Raw genomic sequence first — 23,775 nt, 5'->3', positions numbered from 1 at the left:
ATAAGATAGTAAGGGGGTAAGGCAAGGAGTGACAGCAGATAAAGTTGCAGAATGGGAGAACAGGTAAGGCAGATATCAGAGGAAATGCAGAAAGAATCTTGCACATTATTTCACACATCCTCCTGTTGTGTTACCATCTTACACCATTCAGTCATCACTTGATTGATGAATTTTATAATTGAACTTGACTGATAAATTGATATTTACCAATATTTTAAGAATGTATGCAGGATCTGTTCTTAGGACAAAATATATTCAGTTCATATTATAATCTTTAAGTGACATATTTGGATTTTAATTGGTTTGCCCACTCTTTTGTACAGTACAATATATGTACAATAATGGAACTTTTCATTTTTAAGTGTTTCTCAGAAACAGTATTCTAAACTAGGAAAAAATGAAAAAAAAAAAAAGAATAAATTATCAGGAAGAGGAAATGTAAAATGAAGTAATTTAACACCAAGTCTGGGAGACAAATTTTATCTAAAATACAGGTTTATTGACAGATATTAAGCCCCATGTTAAAATATTATGATGCACAGAAAGCAAAGGAAACTTTTTGCAGACTTTACAATTGGGGTCCTCCCATTAGAATGGCTGGTCCACAATTGTTGGTAAGTCACTAGACACTAATTAAATTCAGTTTTTAATTTTTATGAAATCTTTTTCCTGTACTACCTTAAAATATTCCAAAATGTAGAAAACTTTGGTGAAATTACAATAATATCTAAATATAGTGAAGACAGTTTTGCTTCCCAGTTCACCATAACATTGGATTATACAACAAGAATAAGGAAGATGGACTCATACATTGTATTTATCTGATTTTCTAGATCTTCATTTAACGAGATGTGCTAAATAAATTGGACTGAAAAGGGCATTTTTTCTGTTTATGTGTTGGACTTCCATTTTGAAGAAGAACCTGTGGATTGGCATGGTGCTCTTTTTTGTTTTTGTTTTCTTTTTCCTAAAGGTATTGTAAAAGGAGATCAGGCAAACTGGGTCAGTTAGGACTTTGAAGTTAAGTACCCCAGGAAGTACAGTACTTTATTTTCACTTAATAGCCCTTTGGATCTGTATAAAATATCCCTACTTAGTGACATGATGATGTGTTAGATGTCTTACCTTGACAGTATTCCAGACTACACTTAAACTAATCCTGAGCCTATGTTTGTAGTTTTCAAAGCCAGTCCAGTTGGGTTTTGTAATTAGGCCCTCCAAGGCAGCAGGAAGCTGATGCTTTTGCTCCTTAGTTAGCAGCTGTGCACCCAGCTGGGTGTGTTTGTTATAAATGAGGACAAGTCCTCAAATTTCCATTCTCGGCATGATCATGCTTGGCTTCAGTCTCTGTTTCTGGATGTCACTGAAGATAAACATTAAAGGCAGTTTCATTGTTGTCCCTAAAAGATTTGGTTGACATAATGTACCATAATGATATATTTCTAATCAGGCTATTTAGCATTATCAAACAAAATTTTAAAATATGAATCATAACTTGTCATTTGAATATAAATGTAACCTTATTCAGACAAGTCTCTGAATAAAAAGTCTATGCAGTATAGCAACTGAATATGAAATTCAGTATCTGTCTAAAGCATGCAGGTGATAACAAAACAATGGGACATGGTTGACCCATGGAGAAAGCATTTCACTGCTCATTTGAAGAAAATAATTGCTTGTATTTCAATCTTATTACAAAACTGGAAAATGTGCTCCATGGCATTATTCACAAAACGCACAGCTTTTATTGTCTCACACCTAATTTGCAATGTTTAAGTGAGATTTAAGGAATACACAGGCCCAGTACTGGTTTTTAATGTGAGAATTTCATCATTAATAGCCATAGATCAGATATAAACCTCTATTTTAAAAAAAGGTTATTAAAAAAACCTACATTTAAAACTAGTTTTTCCTAAAGTCTCTGGAGTAATTTTTTATAGAACTGGAGGTTTTTGTTTCAGGTGATATTTTTACATGTACAAAAAATGAGTCATTTCCACTCTCCTTTCTGTTTAATTCTCTAACAGGCAATCTTTCCCTCTGCACCTTCTAGCACTTTCACTGGTTTTTTTTGCATGATTCATTTAGCTTTTTGTCTTACATATTTCATCCAAGTGTAACAAATCCCCTCAAGCCAGCATTGGTCTAGAAAAGGCTGAGGATGGGAAAGCAAGTCATTTCATATCAGGTTAGAGATTTTATATTATTGCTCTGCATTATAATAACATTGAATTTGTCTACTTAGATTTATTTTCTTTTAAATTTGAATTCTAGATGAGATAAACTCTAGATTTCTCAGGCAAAGTTTCATCAGGGTAAATGAGAATTCTGCAGCTGATTTCAGGGAAGCTACGTTTTTATTTTATTTCTTTGCTTTTTAAGTTTCTAAGATTTAAATTTCTGTTCTCTTGATCTAATTTGCTGTATTCTCCTTTTTAGTTTCTATACAGTAAGTCATATAGATCAGCGGAATACAAAGGTGCTTTCTTCAAGGTGACTTCCATGCTATTGAAAGCAATTACCATCTCCCCTACAAATATACCTCCCAATGATCAGCTAGTCTCAATCAATTATTTAGGAAGTTTTCCTACTCATCAGTATGAGAATATATTGGTGTACTGCTCTGTTAGGAATACATCTGGTCCAACACATAATTTATTGCCTCTCCTCAAGAGTCAGCTCTGGCTAGTGCCAGTTAAGTTGTATGTTCAGAGACCATTATCATCACTTAGGTAACACTAAACATAACCATAAGAAAGCTAAACTGAAAAGCTTTCAAGAAAAAAAAAAAAGGTCTTTTGTTTCTACCTCTTTCCAAGTAAAAGAGTTTAAAGGTGTTGATCCTTTGGATATAGTTGTTAAAATAGTGTTGTGTGCTCCTAGGTAGGATGTTCTCAATACAGATAATGTGAATTTAGCACTATCATCAAATTTTCTTTTAATGCAGTAAAAAATTCTTGGATGGCAGCCAGCCTCTTTACCTCATGAAAAACAGCCTCTGTGATTACCTATGTAGTAGAAACCTAATAATATCTTACAACATAGTGCCTAAAAGATGAGTAAATTGGCTGAGAACACACCCTCCACACATGCAAAATTTGGTCCCACTCACTGCTGGTTTGATATTATTGATGAAGATGTGCTTTTTCTCCCAGAGATAAACATGGCTCTATAGGCCAAATTCTTCTATGATTTACATGCAATGCAGACTCTCTGGGCTAAGTAATTAGAATATGCTCCTTTACCCTATCGTGCCTTAGAAAAATTCCCTTTTTCTATAATGCATCTTAGAAATAAGATATATTTCACTTTGGAATGGTGACGTTGCTCTTGTGCATGCAAACAAAACCTGTCATCAGCCAGGCAGATCCAAATTAAATCAAGAAAAAGCATGTAAGTATTCATGTAGGTCATTATTCATGTAGGTCACAGTCTGAAAAAATAAAAAATGGTACTGAATTTTTTTCTGCCTCCATCCCCAATTCAGTTACTGCAACAGAACTGAGGGCCTTACTTGATAATTTTTCATTATAAAAAGCTCTGAGATTATAAAAGTAGGCGACTGGTGTGAGGAAGATAGATCTTATATTCAGCTAAAGTAGTGATTTCAACCTTTTGTGATCAGCATCACCTGCAAGGAGTTATGTCCTAGTCTTAAGTACACTTCAACCCCATAGCAGTCATTTTGCTGTGTTGACCCCAGGAGCTGAGAGAACACAGGCAGTCAATGACAAGTCTAAGATGCATTTGCAACATACACAAAGAATAAATAAATTAGGTATTAAAAAAGCAAGCCCTCAGAAATATGATCCTTCAAATCCCAATTTCCAGCAGATGGAAAAATGAGCAACACCTGTAATATTTCATGATTTATAATATGAAGTGCACTTTATAAAACTGGAACCAATGTTAAGACAACATTTTTTAGTCAAATCTAAAATTAGTTGGCCATTTTCTTAATTCTGTGTTAATGCTTTATTAGTGCTGGTATTAATATTACACTTATATGTAGTTACACTTATACTACACTACTTGAAGCACTAAGTACCTTTAGTATGTTCAATCATTGAAATATTTTTGTATTCCCTAGTACCTCAAGCCATTGGATTTTAATTATTAGTTCCTGAACACATTGGTTTGATGCTTAATAGGACTCATCTCTGTTTTACCTCAATTTTTTCTTTTCATTTCATCTTCATGCTTGACATCTTCCATGCTTTCTTCATATTTGTGAGATTTGTAATTCTCAGCAGTATTTGTGCTAAAACTATTTTGAATCTTATGATGTAGGAAAATAGTGTCTGTATTTTATTGCCATATATATACTACCAGCTTAATTTCTTCCACTTGAGTCTCTCAAAGCTATGACTAGGTTAAGAAAATCTCTCATTACTCCTACAGCTCTCTTGACCTTTCCATATGCCTTTTAATTTACTCAGTCATTTTACACTTGAGCTCTTGTTTTGGGAGAAGGTAAAATATAGCATATTGGTATAGCCAGTTCATTCTCTGAGACCAATTCAGATTCAATGCTGAATGACACTGCAGCCTTAGGAATGACCAGGTCACAATTGTTTTTCACTCAAGTAACAAGCAAGTCAATGACTATGTGAAAACCAGCCATGGCAGAGAATGCATAAGGGGATGTTTTTACTCCTCTCTGCCTTTTCTCATAGCATGGATTGGACCAGCTGGAAGGAAAACCCAAACTTTTCCTCTTCACATTGCATTTTCTGGCTCATTTAAGTTGGTATTACAACATTTTTTTACATTCTCCTTTGCCCCAAAGTGAAAAGGAATTAAGTGGTCTCATTCCTGATGGCTGCTGCTCATAAGGAAGGCAAAGGTTTCCCATTTCACAAACTTTTCATTTCACATTTCTGCTGATTTCATCTAATCTGTGACTGTTATTTTTAATAGCCCAGATAATGTAATCTTCAAGCCAGATTTAAGTTGTGACCATAATAGCCTACTTCTCCTCATATGACTAGCTCTTTCACCCTCCCATCTACTTGGTTAAACATATTTTCATTTTTATATATTCATTTTAACATCCTTTTATAACTGAGCTTACATTATTGTATATTAATGTCTATCTATTTCCCATTAATCTGTCATATAGCACATTTCTACCACAAAAAACCCACCCAAACCCTTGCTTACATTTACTCTTTTTGTTTTCATCCTCTCTGTGTATGTACTTGTTAGAGAGGCCACATTAAGGTAAGATTACAGTTTGCTTGAATAGAGTCAGCTGACTATAAGACGTTCTTCTAATACTACAACACCTAAGAAACTGAATTACTGATGCACTCAGATAATGTCTAGAAGTCCTTCCTCCCCATTTGATATATTGAATGAGAAGGGGTTAGCAGCTATTGAAAGAGTCTCACAAGAGACAGGGAGGTTGAATCACATGGAATAGTTTGGACCGGAAGACACCTCAAAGATCATCTATTTCCTCATAAGTCTGTCAAGGTCCCTTCCCTCCAGTGTGTCGACTGCATGCTCAGCTTGGTGCTGTCACCAGCCTTGCTGAGGGTGCACTTAATCCCATTGTCCATGTCACCAACAAAGATGTTAAGCAGTGCTGGTCCCAGTACTGTCTCCTGAGGAACACCACATCACTGGCTTCCACTTGGACTTTGAGCCTTTCACCACAACTCCTTGAGTGTGACCATCCAACCAATTCCTCATCAGTCAAGTGGTCCATCCACCAAATCCACATAGCTCCAGTTTAAAGACAGGAATGTTGTTCAGGACAGTGTCAAATGCTTTGCACAAGTCCAGGCAGACGATGACAGTTGCCCTTTCCTTATGCACCAACACTGTCACCCTGCTGCAGGAGGCCATCAGATTTGTCAGGAACCATTTGCCCTTACCGAAGCCATGTTGGCTGTGGCCAATCTCCTCATCATTTTCCAAGTGCCTTAGCACAGGTTCCAGGAGGATCTGCTCCTTGATCTTGCAGGGCTTGAGAGGGTGTCACACTCTCTGTCAATAAGCAGGTGGAGCGCCTGGAGCTCCCCCTGGGAGTGGAAGAGGAGCCAGGCAAAAGCCTACAGGTTGGATATGAGAATCCAGGATGAAATACAGGGCAGGGAGAGGTGACTTCATAGTGGGAGTCTGCTACAGGCACCTAGGCCAAGGCTGCTGCCCAGGCAAAGGGGGGAAGCAAGGACAGGTAGCCTTGGAGGGACACAGACAGACTGTCCTACCAGCCAGCAATGAGGTTAGGAAAGGTAATGCCCTGGCAGAATTAAATGTGACCAGGGCATCAACGGCAACAAGAAAAGTTTCTAGACTTATGTCAGTGGTAAAAGTGAGATTAGAGACCCATCACTACAATAATGGGTCTTAGTCACTGTTTCAGCCCTGACAGTTCCTCCTTGTTCTTACATCCAGGACAGCATCACCCCAGGCTGGTCCTTCCAGTACCTGGTCCTTCCTCCTTTGCAGCAGGTGCCTGGAGAACCAGTGCCTATGACCAGAAATTTGGCTGCGCCAGGAACACTGTAGCCCTGTATCTACATATGGTGCTCTAATTCAGAGAAACCAGGAATATGAGACTGGGCTAGAAATCAAATTTATTATTTTATTATTTCCTAGAAACATCTTGAAACAAATTAAGGCTGCTTTGTTGAGGCTGTTGTTGGTTCAGGTTTTTTTTTTTTTGTTTGTTTGTTTTTTTTTTTGTTTTTTGTCCTTTTGATTCTAGCAATAGAGTATGAGGGTCAGAAACCCCCTCTTCTGAAACTGACTTCCTTCCCGTAGTCAGCATAAATGTATCTAGGATCAGTTTCAACTTACTTGGCCTTGGGCCAGCCTGGCCATTCAGGATTTCAGAACTCATACCGTAGTCATGCACAGTAATTGAACTCCTCTCAGCTTTCACTTTGTGCGACCAAGTATGAGAAGCTTCTGTAGTTTTGACTTCTTTCCTTTTAAGATATAGTTATACTCTTCAAAAAAGTCTGTCATTTACAACACAGACCAGTCTCAAACTATCAACATGACAGTAAGGGAAAATAATGTGGTACAGCATTTGAACCAAAATGTCTTTAACTGCGTTATGTGTCTATTTTTTGTCTATTTTATTGTCTTCTAAAGTGTGGGAGGCAAACACCTCTATGAATTTTACTTTCTTATTTTTTCCTTACAGTCTAATACTATTTTGATAGTGATAACAATTTGATTGTCTGTAAAATCAAATGCACATTGTTATTAGTATTACTGACTTTTTCATTCTCATGTGCTAATTTACTGTGCTATTCTTTGGAGCTTTGTCACTTCCATACTTTTTTCTTTTAAAGCTATCATTAATTTATCATTGTAACACCTTCTGCTGCTTTCTTTTCTGAATGCAGCCCCCTGCACGACAAAGAAATTCTATCTTTGTATTCTGATTTGGTTTTACAATGGAACATCAGGAAAAAAATAAGTACAAAAGAAAGAATAAAAATATATGGAAATTACAAACAAATAATCGTATTTCATTATGCTATTTTGCCTCTTGTGAAGGATGTGAGTAGACAGTAAGCTCTAAAACATTATGAATTATTGTTTTAAGCTTGACTAACAAAACATCAGTATAACAAACACAGAAGTAAAGACTTAATATAATCTCTGATCCTGCATTGCATGTGCATACTTTTTACATCAATCAGTACTCTCATCATAAGCAATAGGGCTCATCAGATACTGCAAAAATGTTTGTATGTCCAGTGCCAAAATAGTACCCCTTGTTTGGGCACCTCAGTCATATTAAATTTTGTGAATCGGGAAAGGCTTTTCAGTATTCTGTTCTAGATGTGGCCTTAAGTGTTTTGCATAACCAGAACCTTGACTGACACGTCTTCCTTTTTCACTTAACTAACAGAAACATTGGCATACAACATGGCAAATTAGGATATTACCAAAACAATTACTTTTCTTGGTTTTGTGCATGTAGAAACTCAAGCATAATTTTAAACTGGAAAAGCATTGTGCATTATATTTTCTTTGAAATTTTCTCCATTAATGAAGAAGGAAAAGATTGTTATGATCATCTATTCCAAAATTAGATAACCTAGAGCAAACAGCAAAAATCTGTACTGAATTTAGAGAAGCCATAATTTGCACTACTGTAGGGAGTTCCTGAAATAAACACTCTGCATTCATTTCTGTGTGCTAGACTGTAGATTCATACCCACTCAGACACTAAGTGCCTACTTGTCAGAACTCCTGAACACTGCAAACAGAAGCTGAAACCAAAAGGAGCTGTGATTGTGCAGACTCTATCAAAACACAGAAAAATCAAAACCTTTATTGACAAAACAGTTAGACTCAGACTGCAACTGCTCCAGCACAAGTGTGTGCCACTACATCCATGTCCTCACTACCTGAGATTTCTGTATTTCATTCAATTTAGGTTCATAATGAAGTGGCAGTGAGAGAATATGAGATACCCTGTTCTGATGACAGCAAAAAGGTGTGTAATTGCATAAAAACTGTTGCTATAGCAAGCAACCATATTAAATGTCTTAATAGTGAGAAAGTATTAATGAAATACAGCCTAACTTCACTATAAGGAAACCATATGATACCATATATATATATATATATATGTTCTGTCAAGCTGTTCATTTCGGCAGGCTCTGATAAATTGCTGCTTGAGAATAAGAAAGAAATGAGCAGCTGAGCAGAACATCAATAAGCAGTACTTCTGAGGAAATGACTTCACACTGATCAACATTTAAAAGATGTTTTTTTCAAAAAGATAAATGAATGAAGAAGGAAAAAAAATAGTACATTCAAATGCTAAATACAGCCTACACTGAGAAAAGTGAGAAAAATGTCATTGTCATACTTGGAATACACTTGCATAACTGTTCAGGCTATTAGGCCTAATTAACAGCAAGTGAACAGATTCTTGCTATGGGGGTGTTTATAGGCAGAATATGTTAAATGCAGAGTTTGACACATTGAAGTTAGAATTTAGTCAGATTTAGGCTAGTGCAAATTTACATAGAAGACACATTTCTGCTCTGAAAAGGAACTATGAACGAATTATTTTTGGAATGCTAATTCTGAGTGCTAATTTTGATGAAAAGAAATTGTGCACTTTTCACGGAATAAACACAATAATATAAAATATCAAATTATTCTCATATATGTCTGGGTAAAAAAATACAGTTGAAATGTTCTAACAAAGGTTTATAACTCCTGGGGTTGATCTTTCTTTTAGTTTCACTTTGGTATTGTTAGCAGAGAATACTAGTTATTTAGTAGGGAATACCCCAAACTGCTACAGTATGAAAGCCCAAGCATCATTTTAACTTTCATAAGTGAAAAGTGACTCTCGACCTGAGGAACTTGTCAGGTAAAGCTAATGCAGCTGTTGTCATGAATAATTCAAACAAATCACTTCAGCCACAGTAAGACAGAGCTGACTTCACAGTGGTAACCTCCGTAAATACTGTCAGAAAACAGATAAATTAACTATTAGTGAGTAAAACTTCCAGTCCTTGGGAAGCAAAAGTTGCTAAATTCTTTCTTGATTAACCTGGCTTACAAAACTTCTCACCAGGTCTTTTTTTTTTCCCTGAGAATTCATCATTTTTAAAACCTTAATAACTGCTTGCTATGTTTCAAATGCAACGTAAATTAGAGCTATAAATAACTACAGACTGTAAAGAAAGTTCCCAGATTCCCAGAATCAGGCCTACAGGCTAATTTCTTCTGATTTAAATCCCAGTACTGCAACTGGGATTTAAATAATCTGGAGTCCTAACCCAAATGTATACAATGTTGTTTAGGCCCTGAATGTACAAAGTGCCACAGCACACCTACGTGTATGAGTGCTTCTCTTTAACTCTGATAATTAACTATATATAGTTACAATATAAACACAATGTAAATACAAACATTTCTAAATCCTTGTAGGACAGAATTCCAATCATTTCAGAATAATGAAATGTTACATATAAATACATCTAAGGTTTAAAAAGGATGAATCTTAGGATTGGAAGGAAAATGTGCTGAATGAGTTAATAAGGAACAAAGAGAACATATGTATTGAAGTGTTGACTGGTAGGTGGATGGAAAACAGACAAGCTCAAAGTCTTTAGAAAAATCAGTACTTTGGAATGATGTTTTGTTGCTAACAGAAAAGCAAGTAAGACCTTAACAGGAAGAATTCTTAACAGGAAAATATTAATATCTGTGAAAATGACAGAAATGACAAATAAAATGAAAGAAGAAATTGTGAAAGTGGCCAAGACTTGTAGGCTTTCTGGGCCAGAGTACAACAGGGTTGGAAATATGATTCTGCTGGCAGTTTTTCACATTCCTGGCTACAATTTTAATATATATGTTTTTGTGCTGATGACTGTTTGAAAGACAATATAATGATCTTAAATGCTTATTAGGTGATTTCTGTAATTATTGCAGACCTGCTCAGAGTAATCATCTGGAACTTCTTTTGCAGGAGTTCTTCTTTCCTGATTGTGCAGCTCAGGACAAAGAATTTTCTCCTTACTAGAAAAGTTCACTTAATTTATTCCCTTGCTGGGATAACAGAATTTTTATCATTCTCTCTCTAAGGGAGTATGTGTTCTTTTACTACACATTATCCTTTACTTGGTTGCTCATTTTCATAGAGAAATAAGATTTTTTTTTTACAATTTAATTTGAAAAGTGGTTATGTATCCTTTATTTCATGTTATCCAATCACCTTGTATTGTATTAGTGAATGATTTTTCTTTTTTTTAATCATACTCAAGAGTGTCTTTAAAACAAGTCTGTCATGAAGAAAACTCTCACTTTCACCTCTCTCCTTCTCAGAATCGCTGTTTTATTTAACAATTTTACCAAATACAGTTTCACAAGAGATTAGTATAGCATTTTTATATGTAAAAAATTTACCTTTACCTGGGTAAATCAGTTCAAAACCTTGCAACCTGGCTGAGCAGTAAGCCAAATAAATGTATTAATTCCTGACATCCTAATTTCCATTTTAGAACTGTCTGAGCAGCAGTAAATGCATACTTTTATCTACATGAATGTTTCATTAGAATGACCTGGCTGATCGACATGATGTGGTCCAGACGATCTTCCTGACCCTCTTTTCTGTTTTTCCCCTCTCTCAGCATGATCCTCTCAGGTTAGTTGAGATTCATCATGCAGACTGGTCAAACGAGCACACCAACTGGCTCCAGGGCAGGAAGGACTACAGGGAAAAGAAGATTTTTATCTGAGGAATTTATCCTGACTGTGCCCCTCTAGGTTACTTCCAAAAGGACTGTTGTTGCTGCTGCCTGCTGCTGGCACATGTGCCTACCTAAGGGAATCTCCAACATGAATTCCTCAGGTCAATCTCAAAACAGTCCTGACAGATAAAGAAACAGACCATGACAGATTTTCACCTGCATTTTCCTTCTTTGCTTTAAGCATCAGAAACCATTACATGTCTGAAGTTTAAGGGTATTTACTTATGTACTTAAAGATTTACTTTTCTCCATCATACTGCCCTTAGACTCCACTCAAACAGCATTGCAGGATGCTGCTACAGTACATAATGTAGACCTGTAAGAAGATGGCTCCTACCCCACAGAGTACAAACAAGTTCTCTCTGTCCATTGTCATGAAAAATTACCTTTGGAGTTTATATGGGCTATTTTCATCAACTCAGACAAAGACATTGATGGGCCTAGCATATGCTTATTTACAGAGGAAACCATGAGCTGACCAAATAATAAACAGCATGCAGGAGCATAGTACAGAAGTGACTGTAACATTTGGTGTATGGATTTTTCAAGTGTCACAGTGGCTGTTGAGCCTAGAAAGAATGTAGCACAGATTGTCCCTTCTTTCACTGATAATCCTGAGAAGAAACTTCTTACTTCCATAAATAATACACTAATATTTGTTTTATGCATGACTTCTATGCAAACTTACAAACCCTGATAAATTCTGTGTGGCAAGTGATCTCACTCTACCTTGTTGAACTATGTATTCTTAGATTTCACATCCTTGCAAACACAAGTGACCAGAGAGAATGTTTAAGATACAGTTCTGCTGCAGCTGCAGGCTTCTGGAGGAGAAAACCAAATGCAATTATCCTCTTGCTAATGGCACCACTCTGACCATAGGAACAGTTCAGTGCTGCTCGTAAGTGTGGTGCTGCAGTGTCACAGCCATGCAATACTCTGGAGCGAGTTGTCTTAGACGTGGGCAAACTATTATTCTATATTGCACAAAAGACAGTGGAGAGGAAATCTGTCCTCTTAAAAATCAGCAGAAACATTTCATCTGAATCCTCAAGAGAAACAATATCCCCTGCAGAAATGAACAAGACGATGAAAACTGACTTCTCTCATATCCCAAGGAATTACACCTACAGAAACATACAGCAAAAATTGTCAATAAACAATGATGCCCTTCTTTCTTGCCCGGCAGTTTGAATGTTTTTTTCTGGCCTTTAAGACCATTTCAAACAAAATAAACAAGGAAAGGGACAAATTTTTACTTTGTTTCTTATAGTTATTTCTTTTTTCAAAGCTATTAATTGGTTTCAGTTAATGGTTAAGAAGGGGCACTGCAGAAATCTTTCCTGCACATTTGTTCGCATGTCCTTTAACTTCCACAAAATTCTTATGTTTGAAGCACAACACATCTAATTTTCTAGGAGTCTTTTCTCGATTTAGCCATGTAAAAGCTAAAGGAGCTCTCTCTAAACACAAATTTAGGGTTAGTCTGTAGCAAATGAAGTGAGGAAAGTATCACCATGGACTGATTCCTTCCACCCTGAAAGAGATATCTAAGACAGGTCAGACGAAGTGCTGTAGATGTGTATGTTACTGCTTTAAAGCAGAGAAGTCCTTGCTAGTAGTTTAAAGACCCTGACCAAGCTTTGGATGACTGGTCATTTTGATCACAGCACACTAGTGAGGAAGCGACAAACTGCAGCTATCTACCTGCTGATGATTTTTACCCCCAGGCCTGAAGTCACTTTTGTTTTAATGAAGAACAAGTTGGGCTCCTGCCTAGGTGGCACTATTAATGGTTGAACCCTCATGATTTAAAGGATTACAAAAAAAATAAAAGCTAAAATGTTCCCATGTATGAAACATCCAGCTTAACAGTCACACTTACGGCTGGCACTGGTAGTCAGAGAAACACAGTCAGGTTTAGGCCTTGGTTTTTCTGACAAATGCAATTGTACATCTCTCAGCCAATGCATGAGCACAAATCTGGGCTCTAATATATTCCAGCAGCACAGCCTGGAAATACATGCATCAGAAATCTGGATGCAGGTGAGCTGTGGCTATCACTAGAAACAGATAAAAATTTAAAACTCTATACTGCTTAAACATAGTAGAAATTTAGGTGCTTCACAGCCAAGAATCCAGACACTAATGTGTTCCAAACCAGTGTCTGTCATCTGGATCCTAAAGGCAGCTGACTTTTTTCTGCTCTGAATCACCCCAATTCCATCGTCATCTAGAGAGCATGCTTAGATTCTCTGAAAATCAAGATCCAGTGTGCCTTGCCATAGCGAATCCTCACAACATCAAAAAAAGCATTTGTGTCCCATCAGGACCCATTAGATTTGCGCCACGAGCACAGTAGAACGCTGGTTTCTTTTGTGCCCTCTATTAAATGCCCTCTTTGCTCGTATTAAAGGCATGCTGATAGAGGAAAGATGGGCAAAAATGCTGTCATATGCATTCTGCTGGATGCCACTCTTGGAAGGACGACCATCATTCTAGCACTGCAGGTGCCGACCGGAGCGACAGTGTAAGACAGGCAGAGGCATTTGGGGGAGGCTGGGAGATTTTCAAGGGGGGGAAAAAAATTAATTTCAAACCGAAGCCAGCCAGCCGAAGCGAGGGGAGGAGCCCGGTATGGGCTTGGCTCTTCCCTGGGCCGAGCCCGGCAGCGCGGCAGCGCTTGGCAAAGTGGCAGCCGGCTCCGGCGGCCGCTCGGCGCCGAGGCCAGCGCGGCTGCGGGCCCCGCGCCCCGCCGGGCGGAGCAGCCAACGCCGGGGCGCGCTCGGGCCGGGCCGTGCCAGAGCCCAGCCCAGGCTGTCCCACCGCCCGGGCCGGGGTCCTGCCGCCCGCTGCCGCGCCGGAGGGCGGCGGAGCAGCGGCTCCGTCCAGGCGCTTCCGGGCGCGCCGGGCGGCGGGGGAAGGAGGGGAAGAAGGAGGAGGAGGAGGAGGAGGAGGAGGAGGAAGGGAGGTGTGGGTGGAGGGGAGGGGAGGGAAGGAGGGGTGGAGGGAGGCCGGCTTTTTTAGGAGGGAGACCCTCCTTCGCGGCCGCCCGCTCGCAGCCATGGCTTTGAAGGAGGCGGGCGGCAGCATCCTGCCCATCAGCGACATGGTATCGGGGCCGTCGGGCTCGCCGTTCCCCGAGGTGGTGGAGCTGAACGTGGGGGGCCAGGTGTACGTGACGAGGCACTCCACGCTGCTCAGCGTCCCGGACAGCACGCTGGCCACCATGTTCTCCCCGTGCCGGGGCGGCCCCGCGGCGGCCCGCCAGCTGCCCAGGGACAGCCGGGCGCGCTTCTTCATCGACCGCGACGGCTTCCTCTTCAGGTACGTGCTGGATTACCTGCGGGACAAGCAGCTGGCGCTGCCCGAGCACTTCCCCGAGAAGGAGCGGCTCCTGCGGGAGGCCGAGTACTTCCAGCTGGGCGACCTGGTGAAGCTGCTGTCGCCCAAGGTCACCAAGCAGAGCTCTCTCAACGACGAGGGCTGCCAGAGCGACCTGGAGGACAGCAACTCGCAGGGCAGCAGCGACCGGCTTCAGCGGGCGGCGCTGGACAAGCGCTCGGGCTTCCTCACCGTGGGCTACCGCGGCTCCTACACCACGGTGCGGGACAACCAGGCGGACGCCAAGTTCCGCCGCGTCGCCCGCATCATGGTGTGCGGTAGGATCGCTCTGGCCAAGGAGGTCTTCGGAGAGACCCTCAACGAGAGCCGTGACCCCGACCGCCCCCCCGAGAAGTACACCTCCCGCTTCTACCTCAAATTCACCTACCTGGAGCAAGCCTTCGACCGGCTCTCCGAGGCGGGCTTCCACATGGTGGCTTGCAACTCCACGGGCACCGCCGCCTTCATCAACCAGTACAGGGACGACAAGATCTGGAGCAGCTACACAGAGTACATCTTCTTCAGTAAGTGCTGCCCGCGCCCCGGTGCCGTCCCCCTCGCCCCCGTCCCCGGCGGGTGCTCCTAAAGTACAGCTGCACCCCCAGAGCACTCGCTGTCACAAAGCAACTTGTAGCTGGAGAGAAATGGGGGCTGCCCCGTCTCCCCTCACTCCGCTCTGTCACCGCCATAGTTCAAATTTCATTTTGTGCGTTGTGGGGGGCGGGACAGGACTGCCTAAATTGCCCCGTCCGGAGCGCGGCGTGGGAGCATTTCCCCACGCACACTCCGTGGGGCAGCCTGGGCTGATCCCGCCTTTCAGTGCCGAGAGGCAGCCCCCACGTGTCGGGCTGTCCCGGGGGAAGGGTCACTGGTCACGGATCGGGGGGCTATGACCTCGGGAGCGGGGTGTCCCTGCCCATCTGGGCGGGCACGGTGCGCGGTGCGGGCGCGGCTCCGGCGCGGAGCGTTGCGGTGCTCCCGCCGGCGAGGCGACGCAGAGATGCCCGAGCAAGGAAGGGTTTTAATATTTTATCGCTGCGTTTCCTTCAAGGGAGCGCACTGCGCCTGGGCACGGTCCCCGTGAGGGAAGGGGCAGCGAGGGCACAGCCAACTTCCCGAGGAGCGAGAAAGTGTTTGGCTCCAAGGTGGACGAAAATTGGAAAAGAGAAATTAACCGCTCCATAACCATTACACAGCTCGTAAGCAACTTCGCTGGTTGGCTGTGGGTAGCCTTAGAGGTTTCGGGTCACTCGCAGATAGGAAAACCGAGCGATGACGAATGAGTTTCAATCTGGCAAAGTATGTAGTGCTATGTAGGGCACTGGCCGAGCAGCGGGTTTGGGTCATGAAACTGCAGCTGGATCGAGAACACCATCCCCTGGCAGAGATTTGTCTTCGAAAGGCAGAGGCAGCCTTAAACATTACAGATGTGAGTCGAGCGAGCCGGCAGAAGAGAGATGTGTTCTGCATTCACTTCTCTCTTCTGCCTCTGTGTGGTCTCACGCTCCCTGAGCAAAGGAGGGATGAATTGGCAGAGCATCTGCCTGCCTCTGTGGTGAGGTGGGAGATGCAACCTCTGACTAACTTCACTGGTTAGGCAGCTGAACAGAAGCAACTTGTTTGCCCTGCAAAACTGGACTTAGGCACGGTATTTAATAGAGGAGGGAAATGTGAATAGTTTTCTGCTGGGAGGAGAAATTCATTACTTTATATTGCTCTGTATTGTATAGGAGCAGACTTGAGTACTCAGATCAATCTTTGAAACTGGATTAAAACAGTTTTTGAAGATTAACTGCGCAACCTATCACTGGTCATATTTCAATGGGATATGTGAAATCTGAGCTCTAGAGGAGCTTCAGTTCTCCTGGGTGGAATTCTATCAAGTATTTTACATGATTATTAAACCTTCTTTCTCAGAAAATTCGACATAATTATTTTCTAGATAATAAAATTTCCTTGAAATAGTATGTACTACTTGCTTATAAATGGATTTGAAGGTGCATAATTTTTTTCGTGAGCATTTGTGATGCTCATAATGTTTTGGTTATTTTTTGTGTGTATGTTACGATGAGGCTGCTGTGTAGAACAGTCCTCTAATTCACATCAGTGTTCCAACTTAATCCCCAGTGTAATACCACTGATTTATTTGGAATAATGCCAGGGATGAACTGGATGTATGTCATGATTTTTGTTTTGGTTTTTGGTCTTCAAGCTTCTGAAGTGAAAAGCAAAATAGTTAGTTAATTACTTAAATTGATACAGTTAACTGAAAATTTATGGTTTTGCCTAATTTTTCAGGTGGCAGTTTTGTTTTGTTTTACTTCTGAATGCAAAAAATTGGCTAAGATAAAAATAGGCTGAAAAGATGTTGGGCATACTTTAATTTTGGTTGCTTGTTATGCATTTAGAATCTTTTTTGTATAACAACTTTATACATTGTTTTATGATCAGATACATTTCTCTGAAATATAGCAAGATGGAAACAACACTAAAGAAAATCACCAAAATGGGAAGAGAAACGTGTGAAACAGTGCCTGAAGTAAATGCTTTAGTTTTTTTGTTGTCTTTTTTTTTTAGTCTGACTAAATGTCCAATTGATGGAGACTGTTGATAAAACAACACTTTATTATAATAATAATTAAAATATGCCCTGGATGGATTGTGTGTGTGCTGCTGCCTTGCCTGACAGCTGCACAAGAATCCATCAAAGGGAGAGTGAGCCTTGGGAGCCTTGTGCTCTGCACCAAGAGTGACAAGAGGGATCAGAGCTAGGAGCTCTCCAACAGCCTTAGCCACGGCCACCTTCCTTCCTTGCTCATGAGCAGAGCTTAATACACAAGAAGAGCAGTTGCTTTTCATTTCATTCTTTGCCAAATGTCCCCATGAGCCCTGAAGAGGAAGCAGTTTTAGGTGGGAAGTTGCTGATTTCAAGAGCTCTCATATCCAGCCCTGGACTGTGTTTTCCAGGCAAAAAAATATCAAGACGAAAGACTTCAGGGAGCCTATTCCAGTTTTGGACAGTGCCTGAGACTTAATTTGGTGCTAACAAAGAAGAAACCCAGTTTTATATCCCACTGGAAAAAGCTGTTCCTGCATTTACATTTGTTATTCACAGCATGAGCAGCTGCAACCAACAGCAACTGTGTTATTTGTTGGTCTGCAAGTCCATAACAGTCATGTAAACTTATTTTTCACCATTTCTCTTGAGGACTGTGGACAATTCTGTTTCCTAGTAATGGTAGATAGTAAGGTGATTGGAAACATACATGAGGATATATTCATTCTGTTTGTTTTCTGAGGCCATAAGTAGCTGAATGAGTTTCTACCCAAGAGCTACTAAAGAAAGACAAAGTTTTAATCTGTGGTTTGTGAAACATATTTCAGGTCTGTTTCTAGGATCTTTCAAACTTTGGTAGTTGAAATGATCATTTATCACTTTTCTAAAAAAAAGGAAATTACTTTATATTCTTAAACATTCTGGAAGATCAAATTCACCTGGGATACTGCATATGCATTAAACTCATTTATGAACTGCTTAATATCTAGGGATAGATGCAGACTAATTCTCATTGAGGAACCAGAGGTTATTTGACACTGCTTACCATGAAATAGCACTTCAGCCTTTGGCAATGTGTCATGACAAATACAAAACCAGATTTCCTTCTTAGTATGTATAAATCCTATAAAAAGAAAAATTAAGTTCTTTGCCCTTAGTGGTATTTGAGCTATCATGTATGCAATGACAGATTCATTTGTCTACCCAGTTAGTACATGGCCAGAATTTAGCCTGTACCTTGCATTGGTGGCTCAATTCTGGAAAGTGCTCATAGATCTGTTCCACATGTCTATTACAAATCCTGTCTCTGTCTCTTAATGGTCAGTTAAGGGAGTAAACTTCTATGTGGTAGTGAAAGGCTCTATCAGAGAGTACCACAAACTGGTTTTTTTTGGCTCCATGCTATTAACACTCTCACCCCAGTACACATGAGGATGACTTGGGTCAGGTTAGTGTAACATGAGATGCATATGCAGTTTGGGAAGGATGCTCAAACTCTTCTGCTGCTTAGTTTCACACGGCCATAGAGGATGACAGATTAATTAATTACCTGTTGATGTACAGTAGGCCGTGGCCATCACAAAAGTTGCTTCTAACTGGAGACAGGAGACCTTGCTCCTTCCTGTGGCTGCAAGCTCTGTAACATCTGTTAGCTTGCATCTTTGTGAGAAAAGGGTGAAATTTACTTGTTTAAAGTTTTGGAGGGGATTTTTTTGGTGGTTCATCTCTCAGTACTGTTGCGTAATGCAAGATTGCCTGTGCATGCTATTACTAGTTTTTTTCTTCTGTAGAATCTAATTAGTCCTAATGGATTTTGCTTTTAACATCTGCTATGCAATGTGACTTAGGGGTGTTGAGAGTATTGTGCTCAGCTGAAAGCTTACTGTGCTGAACTGACATCTTTATTATAAGAAGAATACAGTAATATTCCTGAAAATTTTGACATGCCTTCTGTGTTGACACTCCTGTTTCACATATGACAGTTTCTGTTTTCCTTTTCTCTTCTTTTTGTTTTATAACAGGTGACATTAGCATGGATTTATGGTGCTTATTTTCTACTTGAAGTCACAGCACTTTGAGATTACACTGGATGCTGTGGAAATTGTCATAAACAAGTGATAATAATTTTGCAATCAGATGGGGAATAAGCAGTTGGAAGAAATTAATTTTTAGGAGGCAGTATGGTATTTTGAAAAAAAAAAATCAACACAAACTCAAACACAATGATAGCAGCAACCCCCCCAAAAAAACAAACTCCACCCAACAACAACAACAATGAAACCTAACCAACATTGATTGTGTCATTGCACGTAAAATACTTTGAGGTGTTGTAAGTGCCAAATCCAGTTCAGCATCCCCTGGGGTAGTGAGGGGTTGGTGGGTTGGCACATAACCCTAAACTGCTCTTTTGAGGGCAGAGTGGTGTGAGAGCCATCCTGCAAATGGTTACTGTGACCATGTCAAGCTCTTCTCCATCCATCACTGCATCTTTGGTGGAGTTTTTTAATCTGGAATAAATATATGTAAGACATCAAGGAGAAAAATGAGACCAAGGAAGTTGCATCTCTGCGGCACATGGAGATAAACTGGGACAATTTACTTTGAACCTGAACAAGAGCATCAAAGATTAGAGTACAAATTTTTAGTGTGGTGAGGTGATGTGAAGGATTAAATCAGTATCACAAGCAAAGTGTAGAAAAGCTTCAGATTTCTAACAGTTTCAAGATCTAGAATGTTGTTTCTGACAGGAGTATTGAGCAAAGCCCTTTAAAGAGAGATTTTGTAGGCAGTCCTTTGACTTTGGAAAACTGGTGCAGGACTTTAGGATGTTCCATCTTATAATTTCAGCTCAACTCTTAATACAGCTTAAAATTAAGTAAATAATAGACTGCTTCTTATCTTGTCATTCTTCCAAAATATATGTTCCTGAATGCAAAGGGATGTATCGAAGTGTGCAGTCATAATTAATAATATAAGAATATTACTCTGATGATGCCACTTGATATAATGTGTGATAATCTAGTCTACTGAAACTGGTATTCTGATGTTAGTCATCATTTCAACCAATAGACTTTATCTCAGAATTATTTAAAAATATGAGATTAAAAAGAACTTTGAACAGATTTGACTTTCTAATAAAAAATTAAACTAACCTGCATTCCTCTACAGCTGATATAAAGACACTGCTGCAGTGAAAAACTATGCCAGGAACCACTTGATTTTTTTTTTTACACTTCCTTCAAAATATGCATAACTCAATACAATGATTTGTGATCACATTTTATCCATTGTCTCCAGTTTCTGACTTTACTACAGTAAAATCATACTTTAAGCATTGGAGCCTTTTAAATATTTAGAGCAGAGTGTTGAAAATATTGCATCGTATTTAAAAAATAGAATTAGGGATTAACTAAGAAAATCAACTATCCTGGATATTATATACTAGGATCAGTGCTAGATAAAGAATAAGCAAGAATTGATGGAAGCAGCTGTTATTTCTGATGTCAGGAAATGGAAACACACTGGTTTTGATATTATCCCAGACTGGTATTTCTTGTGGATTACTTGGGGGAAAAAGTGACAGTGTTAGAAAAGCTGACTTTGCTGGATCTGTAATATTTTGCAGGAGAACCACTTCTTGGCGTCAGATCATTTCATAGATTTTCAAGGATTTATGACAGTAGTTGCTGGGAAATGTTTGTTTTTTTACAGTAAGATGAGCAAATCATATTTTATTTTTTCTTTAGCATCAACACAAAATTCTAGTTATCTACTGTTCAAGCACAGAAGTTATGCATACAAAAGCTTTCTTTTAATATTATTCCAGGCAGATGATTTAAAATTAAAACATTACTGGTAATAAAATATATTTTGCAATGTTTGCTTTCTCGGTGTGATATGGCTGGTATTTCACTATGGCTGGCCTTCTCCTTTGCTGCAAATACCACATTTGTTACACTGTGGTGAGAATTTGTGTGGCAAACAAAAATTCACTGAGATTTGCATCACGAGGTTGCTCATTGATTGTCACATTATCCCCTTTCTTGCCATAGTTCCACACACAGATGTCCAGAAGTTAAAAGCTGCTCAGGCAGCTCTCTCAGAGGTCAAAAGTAAGATCCTGTGGGTGTGAGGAGGGAAGAGTATCAGGAAAGGTCCTTTTCTTGGTCCAGCTGAACACCAGCATGGCCTGGATAAAGCAGTCAGAAGTAATTGCTTGTGTTCTGGCCAGAAGTAATGAAGAATTTATTGCTCAGTGTAAGGATGAGCTCAGAATACCCAGATGGGTCAAGAAGGAAAGTGCACAGGGTGGTGTGTGTCCATCTCACCCTGCTGGGGTCCTGGGCAGCTCGAGACTGGTGAGGTGCTTAGTGGAGCTTGCAGCCAGCTCAGCGTTGTCCTACATCGTCTCAGCAGCTGAGCAGGTCCTGGGTGTCGCACGCTGCAGGAGAGGCGAATGGTGCAGCCCTGCTCTGTATCGGCTCCCAGATTTTTCTTCAGATTTTTTCTCCAGGTTTGGAGTACTTTACTGTTAGAAGTCTGTTACAGAGGTAAGCTGGCCGTGGTTCTGTTTGCAGGGCTTTTTCACACTACAGACTGCTCATTTTGTTGGTGGTTATTTGACTATGATTGAAAAAAGTTGGAGGCACTATACCAGCTGAGATCCTAACCTAAGAAACTGATGTTATTTTTATATCCAAGGGTGATTTTGTTTCACTTCTCCTTACAGGACATGCTTTTTTTCCTGAAGCATGTGGAGTACTAATGCCACTCAAATCATAGTTCTTTTATAAACCAAGCCACTGGAAGTCCAGTGGAAAATCCTTAAATATTACTAGGCAAATTCCATTTTGCTTTAGCAAATCAAATGCTTCATGATGGATTTCCTGTGGAGGTTGTTCACTCCAGCTTGATCAAACTGCATGTTCTTTTTCAGAAGAAGTAATTTATACTCTACTTAAAATTCATATATTGAATAAATGTTAGGAGAAAAAAGTCCTATGTGTAAAATATGATTCTCAGCAGAATTTCAGTACTTTCATTTAAATGCTTTGTATTTTTAAAATTTTTTTTATTTTTAAGCCAGTAATTGCACATTTAGCTTTTACCTCATATAAATTCAAGAATATTAAGAGAATTAATTCCTTTTTGTTTTTTTTTCTTTGACCTAAATAGAACTAATCATATATATAAGGACCAACAGTGTGTGAAACTGAGAATAATCAAGTTCCATTCAAAATTGCAACTTCACTGGGACTGAAGCAAGAAATAGCCTTGTGCTAGTCCCTCACATAAAGGTGAAATTCAAACTACATGAGTGGTAATTTGGTTTTGTAACTGTTTCTAATACACAAAATCCTGTCAGGAGTTAGGTAGTGATGATTTGTAATTTTTATGGCAATTTTAAAAACTGATGCCCTTCCATTTTGGTTGCATTTTATAAGATTGTGGTAGCTAAACTTACTATGTTTGTTGCATTTTGACAGTGTAGCTTCAGAAGACAAACTAAAGGGTGCATCTTGCTGCAAGGTGCAACTTCATTTGTATCATCACAGCTCTAAATATTTTGGGGACTTCACCAGCAAAAATCACGGTGGTGTTAATGAGCTTCATGATTCTAGCAACAAGATGAATTCAACGCTTTAAAAACTTTTATGCAGATACTATTTCTTTGTGAGGTTACTTTTATGCTGTCTTTCCCAGAGTTGCTCAAAAGAGGAGCTGTTCCTTCAGGAGTCTGGAACAGTGTGTTTGCCCATTCCTTGTGCTGCGGGGTCCGTCTGGCCTTGGGCAGTGTGAAGACTGCTCTGAGTTACAGCTGGCGCAATGATTCCTTCATCAGTACCTTGCAGCTGAGAGCAGCTGGGTCAAAATGTAATTGTGCCCTTTCCCATTGTTCCTAACACACCTGAACCCTGTGGCAGAGGCTCTGAGCAGGAGGTGCAGAGACAGGGGCTGTGGCCTCTGGGGACTGCCACCGCCCCTGGGCTGGCTTTGTACTGCTCCAGTCACCTACCCCGTACCTGACCTGGTTCTGTCCCAATGACATGCACTTGGCAAAAAAAGAAAACTAGAGTAGCTTATAGAATAAAAAATAATACTTCCTTTTGATGGGAATGGTACAATACTTTTTAAAAAAATACTGTGAATAACTCAATGCAGAGACAACAATTCAGTTACAAGTGCAACTGCTCATGGCAAGCAGTGCACTGAAGTAGGTATTCTGCACACCTCTTCAGGGGTAGAAGGTGTGGGCTGGGAAACTGAGGGGAAAAATCAACATCATCATTGACTTTTATAAATGAAAGAAAAGATTCCAAGTCTTTGCCTAACATATGTTCAGTTGTATTTAATAATTATAGAGATGTTCTCTTTGTATGAGCAGAAAGATAATATTTGGAAAGTAAGTCAGTGTATTTTATTTTTTGCATAAGCGAACAACAATAACCTTCAGATGCATTTGTATCTTTTGTCTTTCATGCCTGCTGGGTTTTACCCTTTGGTAGTATTAACAAATATTCCCAAAGAGAGAAGTACTAGTGCTCAGGGACTCTTGTCACATTCTGTTGTAAACATTCTCCTGCA

General features: G+C 39.9%; 1 protein-coding gene across 1 annotated transcript in view; it reads left to right on the top strand.

Moving 5' to 3' along the window:
• Positions 1–14,263: 14,263 nt before the first annotated feature.
• Positions 14,264–23,775, top strand: part of KCTD8 (potassium channel tetramerization domain containing 8) — a 92,378-nt gene continuing 82,866 nt past the window's right edge. Inside the window, exon 1 of the mRNA XM_030947453.1 lies at positions 14,264–15,157. Within this exon, the coding sequence (XP_030803313.1) occupies positions 14,314–15,157 (844 nt within the window). The 5' untranslated portion in view covers positions 14,264–14,313. The remainder of the gene's footprint in view (positions 15,158–23,775) is intronic.

This window comes from Camarhynchus parvulus, chromosome 4 (assembly GCF_901933205.1).
Source record: "Camarhynchus parvulus chromosome 4, STF_HiC, whole genome shotgun sequence".
NCBI classification, from domain to species: Eukaryota; Metazoa; Chordata; class Aves; order Passeriformes; family Thraupidae; genus Camarhynchus; species Camarhynchus parvulus.
The sequence above is the reverse complement of the archived record's forward strand: the minus strand, read 5'-3'. Positions and strand labels throughout refer to the sequence as shown.